General features: G+C 40.1%; 2 protein-coding genes across 13 annotated transcripts; both read left to right on the top strand.

Annotated features, from left to right (window-relative positions):
• Window positions 1-88: 88 nt before the first annotated feature.
• Window positions 89-10,641, top strand: cers3b (ceramide synthase 3b). 12 transcript variants are annotated; one of them, XM_050074151.1, is made up of 14 exons: window positions 89-313; window positions 587-623; window positions 833-878; window positions 3,129-3,302; window positions 3,485-3,602; window positions 4,621-4,659; window positions 4,870-4,988; window positions 5,084-5,141; window positions 5,508-5,558; window positions 6,220-6,312; window positions 6,456-6,584; window positions 9,306-9,412; window positions 9,504-9,669; window positions 9,800-10,641. In XM_050074151.1, exons 4-14 carry the CDS (start codon window positions 3,130-3,132, stop codon window positions 9,917-9,919), a joined length of 1,173 nt encoding a protein of 390 aa, XP_049930108.1. In that variant the 5' UTR covers window positions 89-313; window positions 587-623; window positions 833-878; window position 3,129; the 3' UTR covers window positions 9,920-10,641. The 12 variants fall into 12 exon arrangements, with proteins under 12 accessions (XP_049930108.1, XP_049930106.1, XP_049930107.1 ...); XM_050074149.1 differs by lacking the exon at window positions 833-878 and having other exon boundaries at window positions 3,126-3,302; XM_050074150.1 differs by lacking the exon at window positions 833-878.
• Window positions 10,642-11,451: 810 nt separating this feature from the next.
• Window positions 11,452-15,099, top strand: cfap161 (cilia and flagella associated protein 161). Its single transcript, XM_050073943.1, has 8 exons — window positions 11,452-11,638; window positions 12,371-12,460; window positions 12,560-12,777; window positions 12,866-12,947; window positions 13,328-13,363; window positions 13,572-13,694; window positions 13,826-13,899; window positions 14,829-15,099. The coding sequence occupies exons 1-8, from the start codon at window positions 11,567-11,569 to the stop codon at window positions 15,013-15,015; spliced, it is 882 nt and encodes a 293-aa protein (XP_049929900.1). The 5' UTR covers window positions 11,452-11,566; the 3' UTR covers window positions 15,016-15,099.
• Window positions 15,100-15,171: the final 72 nt, after the last annotated feature.

Raw genomic sequence — 15,171 nt, forward strand, 5'->3', positions numbered from 1 at the left:
TTTTCTCCTCTATCCACAACCTCCACTGGCTCCTCCTCCCCTGTCCCACCACTGAATGGGGCCTTTGTGGGGGCTTCCCAGCATTCCAAGGGAATTCTTGCAGGTGAGGGTAGGCAAACTATCCCACACTCCCAAACGGCCACTGCAGCTCCACATTTACAACTGAAAATAGAAAAAAAAAATGCTCCAGGGGGCAGTTAGGGTGATACAGCGCTGAGCTAACATTACCTTAAAGGACTCAGTGTAACCTCAAGGGTGTGATCACAGGAGCAGACAGAGAGTGGGAGGGCAGGATCCCATTGTTTCTATCCAGGTGAGCGACCACACACATGCTCAAAAATTCAACATGTTCACTGGAGTCTGTCGCCCTCGCGTACCAAGCGGTGCATCGTACAGGTTAGGGAAAGCATTAGCTCATGAGTAAATATTTGCCTTCTTTGTTTAAAGTCTTTTTCTGTACGCTGTCTTTGAAGAATGGCTCCACACTTGCTGAAAGGTTGAACATGAAGGATCTATACAGGGCTGTTATCTGATGTGGATAAGTGCGGTACATAAACTGTATGAGTAACAGACTGGCTTCACACAGACAGGTCCCTGTACGTCTCACAGTGGACATACTGAAGGTGAGTGTGTGTGTGTGTGTGTGTGTGTGTGTTTCACTGTGTGTTTTTGTTTGTACTTACATCAGTGCATGTATCCTGTAAACGTGGAACAAAGGGCTGAACACGTCGTCACTTTGAGGGCATGAAATTGGAGATTTTTAAAGTTTTCACACAGTATTTTCCTTTTTTTTTATGTCACACACTCTTTCTACGTAAACTCTCTGCCTCAGCTTCTCTCTCTTCTGTTGCTACTTGTCAAGACAACACTGCCTGCAGGTATGTATGACCGTTTTCTAATGTTTTCCCATGCTGACTTATTAACTGACTTTGAGGTTTAGAGACACTCTAACATGAGTTATACACTATCCAACTCAGTAAATGAGGGCATCACAGCACATATTTGTTATTATTTATGACCTTGAATTCACATTTTAAATGTTTTCTAACTGTTTAAAGAACGTGTTATTATCTACACTCCGTTTCTGGCCAGAGTCCAAGGGAGAGAGGACTTTACTTCTTCTCTAATCTTCACCCTCGTTGAATTGCTCCTCACCCTTCTTTATCTTTCTCGCCCTTTGATATCTATTGTAGTTCTCTCCATCTTTAAATGACTTACTTCCTGTATGAGTGCATGTTCACACAGCAGTTTTACTGTCACAGACCAGTAGGCGGCAGTGGCAAATCATAGCGGCCCCAACTGAAAGTTGGCACTGTAGATACAAAACAAAGAAAGACTGGTGCATGTTTGGCTGTGACTCCACGTGGACCTGAGTCATTGCTGCTTTAGTGTGCCAGCACGTGTCTAGTTTATTATTTCAAACTTGGCTTCTACAGTGTTTTAATCATATTTTGTGTATTATTATTTTAAATGGTGATGAAATGGTGATGTGATATGACATCTTCCCTTGTTTGTGTAAAGTGTCAAATCTTTTCTGTTAGATCTTCTACAGTTCTACATTCAAGAGATACTCTGTTAGTAAACGTCTGGAAGTGAAAGTACTCCTTATGCAGAATCTGACCAATTTCAGAATACATATATAATTGGATTATAATTACTGATGTATTAATGTGTTCATCACTTTAATGTTGCAGCTACAGGTGACGCTCATTTTAATTTGTTTATATATTGCTGGGTAATTGAATCTATATTAAAACACCATAATTTATTAATTGATTATACACTCACCAGCCACTTTATTAGGTACACCTTGCTAGTACCCTTTCCCTTGAAAACTGCCTTAATTCTTGGTGGCATAGATTCAACAAGGTGCTGGAAACATTCCTCAGAGATTTTGGTCCATATTGACATGATAGCATCACGCAGTTGCTTCAGATTTGTCGGCTGCACATCCATGATGCGAATCTCCCGTTCCACCACACCCCAAAGGTGCTCTATTGGATTGACATCTGGTGACTGTGGAGGCTGTTGGAGTACAGTGAACTCATTGTGACCCAGAGTGGTCCAAAAAGATATTTCCCACACCATTACACCACCACCACCAGCCTTAGCTGTTGATACAAGGCAGGATGGAAACCTTGTTTACACCAAATTCTGACCCTACCATCTGAATGTTGCAGCAGAAATCAAGACTCATCAGACCAGGCAACATTTTTCTAATCTTCTATTGTCCAGTTTTGGTGAGCCCGTGTGAACTGTAGCCTCAGTTTCCTGTTCTCAGCTGACAGGAGTGGCACCTAGTGTGGTCTTCTGCTGCTGTAGCTTCAAGGTTGGACGTGTTGTTCAGTCAGAGATAACGTAACGAGAGGTTATTTGAGTTGCTGTTGCCTTTCTATCATCTTGAACCAGTCTGGCCATTCTCCTCTGACCTCTGGCATCAACAAGGCATTTTCACCCAGAGAACTGCTGCTCACTGGATATTTTCTCTTTTTGGGACCATCCTCTGTAAACCCTAGAGATGGTTGTGTGTGAAAATCCCAGTAGATCAGCAGTTTCTGACAGACCAGCCCATCTGGCACCAACAACCATGCCACGTTCAAGGTCACTTAAATCACCTTTCTTCCCCATTCTGATGCTCAGTTTGAACTTCAGCAGGTCGTCTTGACCATGTCTACATGCCTAAATGCACTGAGTTGCTGCCACGTGTTCGGTTGATTAGCTATTTGGGTTAACAAGCAGTTGAACAGGTGTACCTAATAAAGTGGCCGGTGAGTGTATTTTGTATTAATAATCAGAATATGTAAAGTAGCTAGTGATTAAAATTTTAAAAATTAATGTAGTAGAGTAAAGGTACAATATTTATCTCCAAGATGAAGCAGAGTAGAAGTATCAAGTGGCAGGAAATGGAAATACTCAAGTGAAATACAAGTACTTTAGTAAATGTACTTAGTTTCTTTTCACCACTGATCACATGTAATATGTTTGATATCAGTGAACTAATGTCCTGTCTTGGAAACAAGCACTACAGTTTCAGATTTTGTTTTTAATATTTAAGAAAAGAATGTGACAGTAAAATCTGAATATGAAACAAAATTTCTTAAATGGGTGTATTCTGTGTTTCCCAGCAGCATGTTGCAGACAGTCAGTGATTGGCTGTGGTGGGAGCGTCTGTGGCTGCCAGCAAACATCTCCTGGTCTGATCTGGAGGACACTGAAGGTCGTGTCTATGCCAAAGCCTCTCAACTTTACGCCGTCCTGCCCAGCGCCCTCTGCTTGCTCTTCATCAGATATTTGTTTGAGAGGTGAGGATGTGCAATCGTCTGGTTTCAGCATACTGTCATTATATTGCACAAGCTTTATGGAGCAATGTTATGTATATGGAACACCCAAGGCCACTCCTGTGTAGAAGGAACAAAGCTGTGCTGTGCCAGATAACAATAGACTGTCATACATTTATTGTCATGTTGCCTCTGTGCTGTTGCAGGTACGTGGCCACACCACTGGGTAATGTTTGGGGAATCAGGGACAGAGTACGTCTCAAAGCAGAACGAAATCCCTTATTAGAAAACTACTTCTGCAACCAAGCACGAACTCCATCACAGGTATGTTAAAAAGGGCATTTCCCTGAAAACAAAGGTGGATTGTTGTTCAGATAATATCATATGTATCATAGTAATCCCAATCAGCAGTCACACATATGATATATAGCAGTGGTTCTCAACTTTTTTCATGTGGAGGACTCCTATATTGATACACATAAGGCCACAGATGTTGCTTCAGGGATCTCTGTCTGAAAAGATTTTGGTTATTAGATATGATTCAGACCAGAATTCTGCAGTTGAGGGGATAACCATGGAGGAAGTGAAACCTTTGATCATTATAGTCACTCTTATGACTCTTGGGGTGCTTTCCATTATGCCAACATGTCCCCTTGGTTCCCTCACTCACATGTCTTCCTCAAGCCTTAGCTCCTCCCAGCGGGGATATGAGAGAGAGACGGATGTGAACAAGACACGCAAGGATACACCTGTGTTTCCTCGCTCTTAGCTCCTCCAGAAACCTTGCTCCTCATCTTTTCAAGATGCATTTAAGGGATTGGAAGATCCTCCATGATGGTGGAGGGGTCACAGGAGGAGAGAAGACGCAAGGAAGCATAATATAGCATAATGAAAAGCACCCCTCTAACTCACACTGGGCTCACTTGTGGAGATAAACTTCTTCCAATTTTCTGAGGAACCCCTGGAACTCCCTTAGGGACTCCCAGTTGAAAGCCACTGTTACATGTGGTATTAACCAGCATGAAGTTGTTCTCTTGCTGAGGACACTCAAATGTTCTTTTTGCTTATTAGAGAGTAATATAATGCTTGTGTATAATCTTAAACGTATAGTCCAGATCTTTTGAAGTAGGGTTGTATGAGGTACTTACCCATAGTCCGTGTATTACATGCAGTAGATGTCAGTCAGCGAGCAAGAGCTAAGCCAAGCAATGCACTGCTTTGGACGGATCAGCAACAACATTTTTTAGTCACCTTAACCTCCTGAGACCCTGTGTTGTCCTCATAGAGGACACTATACAATGGGTTTACTGGACCTTCTACTTCATTTTGCTTTATTTTGCAGCTATTGACCTCCCCATCAGAAAGGGCTGTCTGTGGCAAGGTAAAGCAGTGAAAAATGTTCTCAGTATAGCAAACTGTTTTTGATTTCCGTGTTGGTACTCCTGCCTGCTTCTCCAAACTCGGAGCATGCTGACCAACATCTACTGGATGTAATGGGCTGACTATGGATAAGTACATCATACAACTCCTCTTCAAAAGATGTAAACTATCTCGTTAGAGAGTGTAATGGTTTGTTTCTGCTGTGTCCCAGGCCGATGTGAGGGCTCTGTGTAAGAAGACCACCTGGTCAGAAAGGAGAATTCAAGTCTGGTTCAAGAGGCGGAGGAACCAGGAGCGTGCAGGGCTTCGGAAGAGGTTCTGTGAGGCCAGGTGTGTGAGTTTATGTGTGATTATGTGAGTGTGTGATGTGGGAACAAGAGTCCATGTTTACATATGTGAAATTATTGTTTTATATCTGCCAACAGTTGGAGATGTGTGTTTTATTCTTTTGCGTTTGTCTACGGAGTCCTAGCTCTTTATGATGTAAGTAGCTTTGGTCTATTTCCATGTTTTATCACCGCAACTGTTTCTATTAAAGGATTTGTCTCTTGGGTAAATTGTTAGCTTGGCTGTTGTGGGACATTTCTCCCTCCTTATTTTGTCTTTCTTCCTCTGTGTTTCCTTATTTGAGTGTACCACTATGATTTCACTATAATGTGAAGTGTGTGAACCTCATCGTCTCTCCTCCTATCTCATGTTTCTCTGTGCTTCGGGGGGTTTTCTCACACTCTGGCAGTTGACATGGCAAACAAACATGCATGAGCTCGTTGGCCAACGTTAACCCTTTTCAAGGCTGTTCTCCAACTCCCCACTCACACTCCTCTCCCCCTATGTTTTTGTTGGCTGTAGAAACCTTGGCTTTATAATCTGAAGGAGGTTTGGGCAGGCTTCCCTAAACAGGTAAGTGTTTACAGTATGTCATCACTATCAAGATGGCCTGCACAATATAACAGTACACACTTTTTTTATGACTTAAGTTAATTAAGTTTCAAATTTTCAACAACACCAACCATCTCAACAGAAAAAAAAAATTAGGAAAGGATTAACTAATACTAATCAATAAAATTAAAACTAATAATTATAAGGAAAACAATAAACTGTGGTAAATCAATACACCAGTATTAAAATGACATGTAAGTAATCTGCCATACCACTGTTAAATGTCCATTCGTAGTCCCTAACATGTGTCAAAATAGTGTCCATGTAATAGTGTCCATATAAATGTTTCCTTCCTCTGGCTGCACCATCGCCACGTCCACTTTCCTGCATTCATTACAATCCCAAGAGCTGATCGCACTACTGACATGTATGACTACACATTTTATACAGACATAACATACATTTTATAACAAGCATATCAGTATAAGTATACCATGTATGTTATGAGCCTCAGCAAAATCAACATTACTGTCCCTTTACTCAGAAAAATGTGATCAGTGGTCCCCTTTCATGAGTGGAACCGCAGAAACATTTCCCATTTATCATTATATTTTTCTACCTCATTTATGAAGCTAGTATGCACTATAGTTAACATTTATATGTGTGTTATGTGCCTATGCAGTCCATGCTGCCATCTCAGTACTGGTATTACCTCTTGGAAATGGGCTTCTACCTTTCTCTGCTGTTCAGCCTCACGTTTGATGTGAAACGGAAGGTGAGTGTACGGATGTGCAGATCTATAAAATCACTTTAAAACAAAACCTCTATTATATACATTGTTATATACATGCATATATAAATTAGGGATGTATATGTGTCATGTGCACGTTTGTCTGTCATGTGTGTGTGTGTGTATAGGATTTCAAAGAGCAGGTGATTCATCATTTTGCCACGCTGACTCTTCTGGGTTTCTCCTGGATTTCTAACTACATCCGTATTGGAACCCTTGTGATGGCGGTTCACGACTCCGCTGACATACTGCTGGAGGTCAGTGCTGGTTTTTACAGTGGTGCATGTGCAAGCTAATCTAGGTCATACTGTGGGCTGGTGCAGTATTAGCAGGTAACAGACTGACTTAAAGGTCCAGCGTGTGGAATTACGGGATGTATATTGGCAGAATTGGAATATAATATAATATAAACATAATACTATGCTTTCAATAGCATATAATCACCTAAAAAAAGAATTGTTTGTGCCTTAGAATGAGCTGTTTTTACCTAGCTAGGGAGGGTCCTCATCCTGGGAGATTGCTGTGTTTCACCACCATGTTTCTACAGAAGGCACGAACAAACAAACCAAACACTGGCTCTAGATAGGGCTGTTGACATTATCACATTGGCCACCGTAGTTTGCAGCCCCTCACAAGGAGCATCCAAAAAACAGATTTTTTTGTTTAATTTGGCTCCCAGTAAAAACCTGAATGTCTAGATCACAAAAAAAGGTGAGCACGCAGTAAGTTATCAGGGACAAAAGGTGAGCACACATTAGCAGGTGCTCGTTGCAGACAGGCCGCACACAGAAATACTGCTTTGTAACGTGAAGCTGCTTTATTCAGTGTTTTTACCGGCTTTAATCACCTAGTCTTTTTGTTTTGGAGACAAAGAGACCTCTGCGAATGATTTGACTCCCTGTAAAAACCTCCTGAACCATGAACACTAAGGTTTCAGATGGTTGCAATCCTCACCACTAGATGTCGCTAATCCCCCTAAATCTTACACACTGGAGCTTCAAAGGAACATTTTGTACTTACCATCATTTGAACAGTAATTTAAGATTGCAGAGCAACATTTTTACATCTTCAGAGAAAAGCATAACAATAACAAGTAAAACTAAGGGTAAAAATGTGTCTTAATAGTTGTCTCAGTAGTTTGATGCAGAGCCTAAAACCTGCTAACAAGATGTCTTACTGATAACTAAAATCGCTGTAGGCAGGACTCAAACAGGTCTGAGGACCCGCCTGTCCTGCCCTTCCATGCTGCATGTACAAACACTGAGTTGTCTTTGCACAAGTGTTGTAGTCTAAACTACCTAAACTGAGGCCAAGTCATGACCAAGAACAGAGTATATCAAGATTGAGACAAGACCAAGACTAAACTAGAACCTAACTTACAATAAAATGTGGAATGTACAAACTATTGACACTCCTTAAACTGATCTGAAAGATCCACATTGCCATAAAATACCCACAGAAAACAAATGAATATTCCTCCTCATTTACCCCTTTGACTTACATACTGTAAATATGCGTAATGTAAAAGTGTACCTTGACATATGTTGTGATAAAATAATCAAATAGCACTGCAGAGGTGATTTTTATGTGTTCGAATGTTCCTTTGTTTTCTGTGAGTAAACAAATACAAACACTAAGGAGCAGCAACCAACTTCATCTTTATTCAACATTCCTTTTTTGCACAGGCAATTTAGTGATATCTCTGCAATGGTGGCCTTGAAATGAAAGCCCAAGTCCTCTGACTCTGTCTTTAGAGACACCTGGAGACAGAGCAACATTTCCTGCTAAAATGTAGCACATACGAAGACATCAGAACAAAGTTCTTTACAAAAATTAAATGTAAACACACTCTCTGATCAGACTAGAAAATAGTGTCAGCACTATAGATTCAGCAAAATATGTCAGTGCATGTCACAGCCTGAGAGACAACCAACACAACAGTTAATACGTTTCACTTAATACGTTTTTTTTCCCTTTAGAATTTATGTCTATGCATTTGTAATAATACAATGTTTTTAATAGTTTTTTTTAATAGTTCTTAAAATGTAATTGTGTTTGGCAACACATAACAAATGTCATGCCAGTAAAGGTTATTGAATTGAACTGACCAACAAGACCGAATCAAAAGGCGGTCAAGTCTGAGATGAGACCGTGACCATCAAAAATGGTCTTGAGATCATGATCAATCTCAAGTACTGCAACATTACTTTGAACAGCTATCTGTTCAGTAACATAAGAAATCCCACTCAGATTTCAGAGCAGTTTTTTTTTATGCTTTCAATAACACATGGCAAAGGACCGTAATATACTCAGGGATTTTTTTAGTTAGTTGAAAGAGAGTATAAGTAGATAACTGCACTTTAAAATGTAAGTACCAGCTTTTCATTTATTGGTGCCCTTTGTGCTCAGTTTGGTGTTCAAAGTTTGGAAATAAGGATGTTGGAAATAATTTCCTTTCCTTTTTAAAATTCAACAGACAGTTTGTTGTATTTGAGTAGTATACTGAAAGCACCAAAAAGGCGGCACTGAGTACACTTTTATTTTTCTTACACTTACATATCACAAGTATCATTATTCTGATATTCAACAACAGTGTCGCATATTGCATGTTTTCATCATAATGTGCAGCCCTTATTTATAGGTAGCAATCTGGATCAGAATTGGTATAGAAGAGAAGGCTGATAGTACAGTGAGGCTCAGTTTTTATTTTAAATAGCAAATATCAAAGCAATATAGCTCTATTAATACTGCATTTTTTCTTGAGGCTCTGTCAGAGAAGTAATACTGTGGGACATTAGTTAATGTAGAGTTAAATCAGGTATTCATGCATAGGAAAGGAATGCCCCTGTTATATAGGAACTATTTCATGATTTAAAATGATAAGCAAACATGCCTGCAGCAACTTTATGGCAGACTATGAATTATTCCTTTTAGATAAAGAAGTGAACCTGATTCTTTCCCCTGTTTTTCTCTCATAGGGTGCAAAGGTATTAAACTACGCCAAGTGGCACCACACTGCCAACACCTTGTTTGTGGTGTTTACAGTTCTCTTTACGCTGACAAGACTTGTCATCTTTCCTTTCTGGTAAGTGTGTGAAATGGAAGGATGCAGCATGACGCATGATGATGATCTCAGTGTAAAGTGGTTTGTAATATGAATATTGTGTCTTCTACAGGCTGATCCACTGCACATGGGTGTACCCAGTGGAGGAGTTTGCTCCCTTCTTTGGCTACTACTTCTTCAATGTGATGCTAGTGGTTCTCCTGACACTCCACCTCTACTGGGCTTTTCTCATAGCACGGATGGTTTACAAGTTAATCTTCACCAAGGTGTGTTCACAGGTATTTCTGTGTGTATATTCGAAATGTAAAGGAAAGTAATATATTAAAACTATACACATTTAAAGTTGCTGGAATCTTTGGGTCACCCTCATATTCTTCCTCTTCTCTGTGGCTCATCTTCATCCTGCAGTTGGAAGGCGATGACAGAAGCGATGAAGAGGAGGATGACAGTGACTCATTGAAGGACAGAAACCACAAACTTAGTCACATAAATGGGTCTGGAGCCAGAGGCCGGGCCAATGGACACTGACACACACAGACTGACAGAAACGGAGAGAGAGAGAGAGGAAAATGGACAGCAGACACATGGGAACATTCAGCCTGGATCGCTAATTGTTTATATACACTTGAGGAGAGAAAATGATTTCTACAGGAACTGTGAAGAATTATTCATAAACTGATTTGAAGCTGCATGGTTTTCTGGATTTCACTGAATTCAGAACCTTTGATAACTTTTCTTATTCTACTCGTAATTAAAAATAGAGAAGGACTAATTTAATATGCTGTTTTTGCATTTTTGTATATTGTTAAGAATAATTTTGATGCTAATAACAATATATTAATTACTCACATGTCAGTATGTGCGTCTATGTGTTCATTTGTCAGTGTTGTGGAGTACTACTAACTACTAGTACTACTAACTACATTTAGTTCAATTACAAGACTAACTTTGCAGTAGTTGGGTGGCAGTTTAAGTACATTCAAATCTCAGTAGCTTTTTCAGTAGAAAAGTACTTTGTATTCTCTTGATGTTTTTTGCCATAATATATTTCACAGTGCTACAGATTCAGGGTGTCTACAAATTTTAAGTTAAATTTAAGACTTTTAAATACCTTTTTAATACCACCTCACTATGAAATTTAAGACCAAACTTGCAGTTGAAATACACATTATATATATTTGTGTGTGTGTGTGTGTGACACACGTGTAAGTATTCTTTCCAAGTAAACACACTAATGTGAGTTCAAAATGAACAGTAAGGACAACAAATAGGTGAGTTTAAGTTTAATGTGTTTAATGTAAAAAGTAAACAGAATCTTATCGCTGTCATAAATGCTATTTATTATTGCAATTTTTCGGTCTTGCCAGTGATTGTAAAGAATCTTTGGGTCTGTCAGGCTGGGAGAATGTTAGTGGTAATATGACTGAAATTTATTTATTTATTTATCTAATCTGAATTTAAGACTTTTTATGACTTTGTAAGGTCCTACAGACACCCTGAAATTATTGGCCACAGTTGTCATTTAATGACAATTTACCCGCTATTTGACTAAACTTTGATTTGCAACCAAGATGTCTGCGATCGAACACTAAAAATTACAATAGAAGTTTCCTGAATCTACCCCAACAATTGCTCCCTATCCTCTCCCTGAAACACATCCTTTGACCTGGCCTGCCCCATCTCTAAATTAAACACAACTAGACTTCAGTGATGTAGGTTGGATGTCGTTGAACTTCGACAAGCTAAACATTTTCAAAGTAGTTAAGATGTAGTTTAACCACTTTAATTGTGAAGTAGCCAGTAGTTTTAATGTTGTGTCCCCTACACTATCATTTAATGTAAAGCCAAAGCACTTATGGAAATGCTTTTTTTAACAGTGTGACTTCAGCCACTGTATATGTGTTAGTTATAAGAATTGTATGTACATCAGTAAACCTTCATAAGCTGCTGTAGGAGGCAGAACAAGCCGCTCAGTGGATACCAGCGGCTGTACCAGCACGCCCTCTCGCGACAATCAACAAGAACTGACAGTTGGCCCTTCACCGTCGGTTACCATAGAAACTACAACACAAACCATGGCTAAGCTACATTTAACCGAGCAGGTCAAACATTAAAGTAGGCTAACGTGGTGTGAATACTATTAGTACAGAAATAGTTGTCAATATTATTGTGAGAATGGCTCATGTGAACACTTACCGAACAAATGTGAGAATCGGAAACTGGAACGAGGACCTGTACTTAGAGGAGGTTTGTCTCAAAACACAGCTCTCAACTTTTAGCTAACTTAGCAAGCGGGGACATATTAACAGCACAAATTAGCAAGTTATATTGTTTGCGTATGCTTACACCTTTATAATGACTGTAAGCGGATTTTAAGTGGCAATTAAGTTAAGTAAGTAATTAAGAAGTAAAGAAAGTATAGACATGTAAAAATACTCTTACTGTTAAAAAGGCAGGTTAGCCACTGGCTGGTTAGGTTATCATTAGTTAGCTATTAAGCCATTAAAGCAAACCAATAGGAGGGATAATAAGTCTGGATAATAATTCACCGAAAACTTGCTTTGTTTGGAAACTTAATTAGATTTGAGTTGTGTGGAATAAAAGGAACATTTAGCTACAATAAAAGTTGATGATCTGTGTTGGTAAATTGCAAATCCCTGTTGACACGGGTACTTAAAAGATAGACAGGAATAAAGAAATGCTTTAGGAGTTGTTCAGTAACAGGGGCAGAATATGGTGTCTATTCTGGCTTCCTTCAACAGTCCGAAGACATGCAGGCTAGGTTAATTGGTGACTAAATTACCCGTAGATGTGAATGTGTGTGTGAATGGTTGTCTGGGATAAGCTCCAGCCCCCCCCGCGACCCCCAAGAGGATAAGCGGTTACGAAAATGGATGCATGAATATATAAAACCGGCAGTGGTGGGGTCCTGGGGAGATACTAAAGCATAAACATTGTATCATGTTGATGTTTTTCCAGGATAAAAAGAAGGAGTATCTGGAGAAAAAAGAGAGGGGTGAGCTTTCTGCCCAGAAAGTGGACTTCCTCAAGCAGAACATTTTGAGACCGGTAAAAAGAGTTTAAGCTTATTAAGAGCACCATAAATAACAACAGTAATATCACAATGATGATAGGGATGGGAATGATAATGATGTTTCACATGTGTAGGTGGATCTCACTGTGACAAATGATGGACAATTGCACTTTGGGGATGTTGTGATGTTGGTGAACATGGGAGGAGAAAAGAGGCAGTGCAGTGCACTGAGCATTAACGCTGACATTAACAGTTTGACAAAGACTCCTTCACTTGCCATTCAAGCCCCATGTGGGGTCAGTGCAGGAAGAGGTATTCAGGCCTGCACGCGCACTGCCTTCATCATAACCAGGTACACACACACACAAGCACACTTAAATCTATATCAACATGGTAACACTTCCAGATGAAAACTTCTAACACTGCTTGTGTGACTACAGTGTAGACGGCAGCCAGGAAGGATCGACTCTGCATTACGAGCAAAGTTTTGCCCTGAAAACAACGAGTGGCTTTGCTGGGGGAGTAAGTGTACTGACATCCACACCCATCCACACACACACAAAGACTGGCTACTATGTGAATGGGGCACCCCACTCACTTTACTGGTGTAATTCAGTGTGTACGCCCTGAGAAGTACAACGCAGTCAGTGTAAATATTTGTGTAATATTTGAAGAGAATAACTGGTATCGATCCCTGGATCAAGGTTATCTCAGTTAATGATTTATTTTATTGAACACCTGCTCGCTTTTTTTTATTACAGTGGCATTTTACATTCAGCTAAATACAGCAAGGTGGCATGATTTCACTGTACATTTTGCATGTTAATACTTGTAAAAAAAACACATAAATCTCATCTGTAGTTTGTCACTTTGTGTTTATATTTCTTTCTTTCTTTCCTCAGCTTTTCTTGACGAGTGACCTGCAAAGTTTTCAAAAGGTAGATCAAGTTTTAACATGAATTATTTATTGAGGACCATGAAGGAGAATACATTACACTAAACAATCACCAACTGTTACGAGATACTAAACAAAGTTGCAGAAATCTTACATGCATGCCTAAACCGCTGAATGTAGCAGTTATGTTTGTCCTTTTCACCAGATTTTCAACCATTGTCAGTCTCATATTATTGTGGTTTCACTTAAAGTGTGCAAAGAAGTCCCGCCTGCAAGAAGTAAACTTGGATCACGGCGGTTCCTTTCTGTCATGGTGGAAGATAGTTCACTTTGACCCTCAGGAGAGGCTTGAATATGAGGGTCAGCCAATTCCTGTAAGTCTTTTATTGTGTCTCCATGGTTAACTATTACACTCCTCTCAACATCTGCATTCTCTGTACTGTCAAATCTGAAACTGAACTTTACCTTTTCTGAACCTTTGTTGCATGCTTTTTTTTTCTTACAGGCTAATGTGAGCGTGCTGATCATACACTGCAAGACAAACCAGGCTCTTGCTGTTCTGGGTGATCACATCCTTTGGTATTTTTCATTTTCCTTTAAAAGTAACCCTAAACCATATATGTTGCTGTGTAAATGCAATACATGGGCTTTTGATTTGTGTTGCTCTCATGTCTGATGTCAGCTTGGAGGTCCATTGTAGGATTGGCACAAATAATAGCCAAGTACATGATATATACAAAATCAGAGGAAGCAAACTTCAATAGGTCAGCACATGGATTACTAAATGTGCCTACTAGGCACATTTAGTAGCACATTAGCACATTTAGTACATACAGACCTGGGGGAGACTCAAAGTGCCTACTAGGCACATTTAGTAGAGGCCCAAAGTGTCAGGGTCCCCCCTGGCCTTCACCTGCAAAATGTCAATGGAAGAGACACATCCAGACCTGGAGGAAACTCAAAGTGGCCTCAAAGAGAAGCAAAATGACATCAAAGAGATGCAAAACAGCTGCAAAGAGATGCACAGACACTATGAATAACGGGCAGCAACAAAGAGAAACAAAATGACTACAAAGAGGTGAGGCGAGGAGAGGGGGTGGATGCATGTCTGTGCCCAGGGGCCACTGACTAGTAATCTGCCCATGGATCAGATAACTGAGAACAAACAACCTGATAACACTTTGTTTTTTCAAAATGAGGTTACAGTGACATGACAAAACTTATAACCACTCCCAGTGTACTCCAAGGCAATTGTGAGTTGTTGGAGACGAATCAGCTGCTCAACCCAAGCGAACAGTCTAATGTGTTTTAATAAAAAACAATCAGTGACCAGTCAAAATCTCCCCGAGAAACACATTATGTAGATTAAATTATGTCGACGCGGTCAAGTTGCAGTCAGCTCCTCACGGCCACTTGAAAGAAGAGGACCTCCAATATGGCAGCTGAAAGTCATGTTACAATGCCTGCACACCTGCTGTCGCTCTTAAGTAACACTTGTCTCCCTGCAGTAACATGTATGACAAAGAGTACGAGATAACGGCACGCACCTTCCTGGACTCCCACAAAGCTGAGCAGGACAGCAACCACTGGATACTGTGCACCTCTGACCCTGCAGGGAAAGGGCTCGTACTTCTCAACCACCCACAGTCAGCCGCCAACAGCAAGGAGCTCACGCAGGCAAACCCTGGCATCTAAATCACACAATCCAGTATAGGGCAGAAAGATACCGCATCATTAACAACACCTAAACTTTTATCGAAATAAAGTTGTTTTTTGTTCTGTTTGGGTCACTGATTTTTTTTTTCTTTTTAATACAAAGAGATTCCAGGATGGACTCCCACCAGAGCATTA

This window comes from Epinephelus moara, chromosome 20 (assembly GCF_006386435.1).
Source record: "Epinephelus moara isolate mb chromosome 20, YSFRI_EMoa_1.0, whole genome shotgun sequence".
In the NCBI taxonomy this organism is placed as follows: domain Eukaryota; kingdom Metazoa; phylum Chordata; class Actinopteri; order Perciformes; family Serranidae; genus Epinephelus; species Epinephelus moara.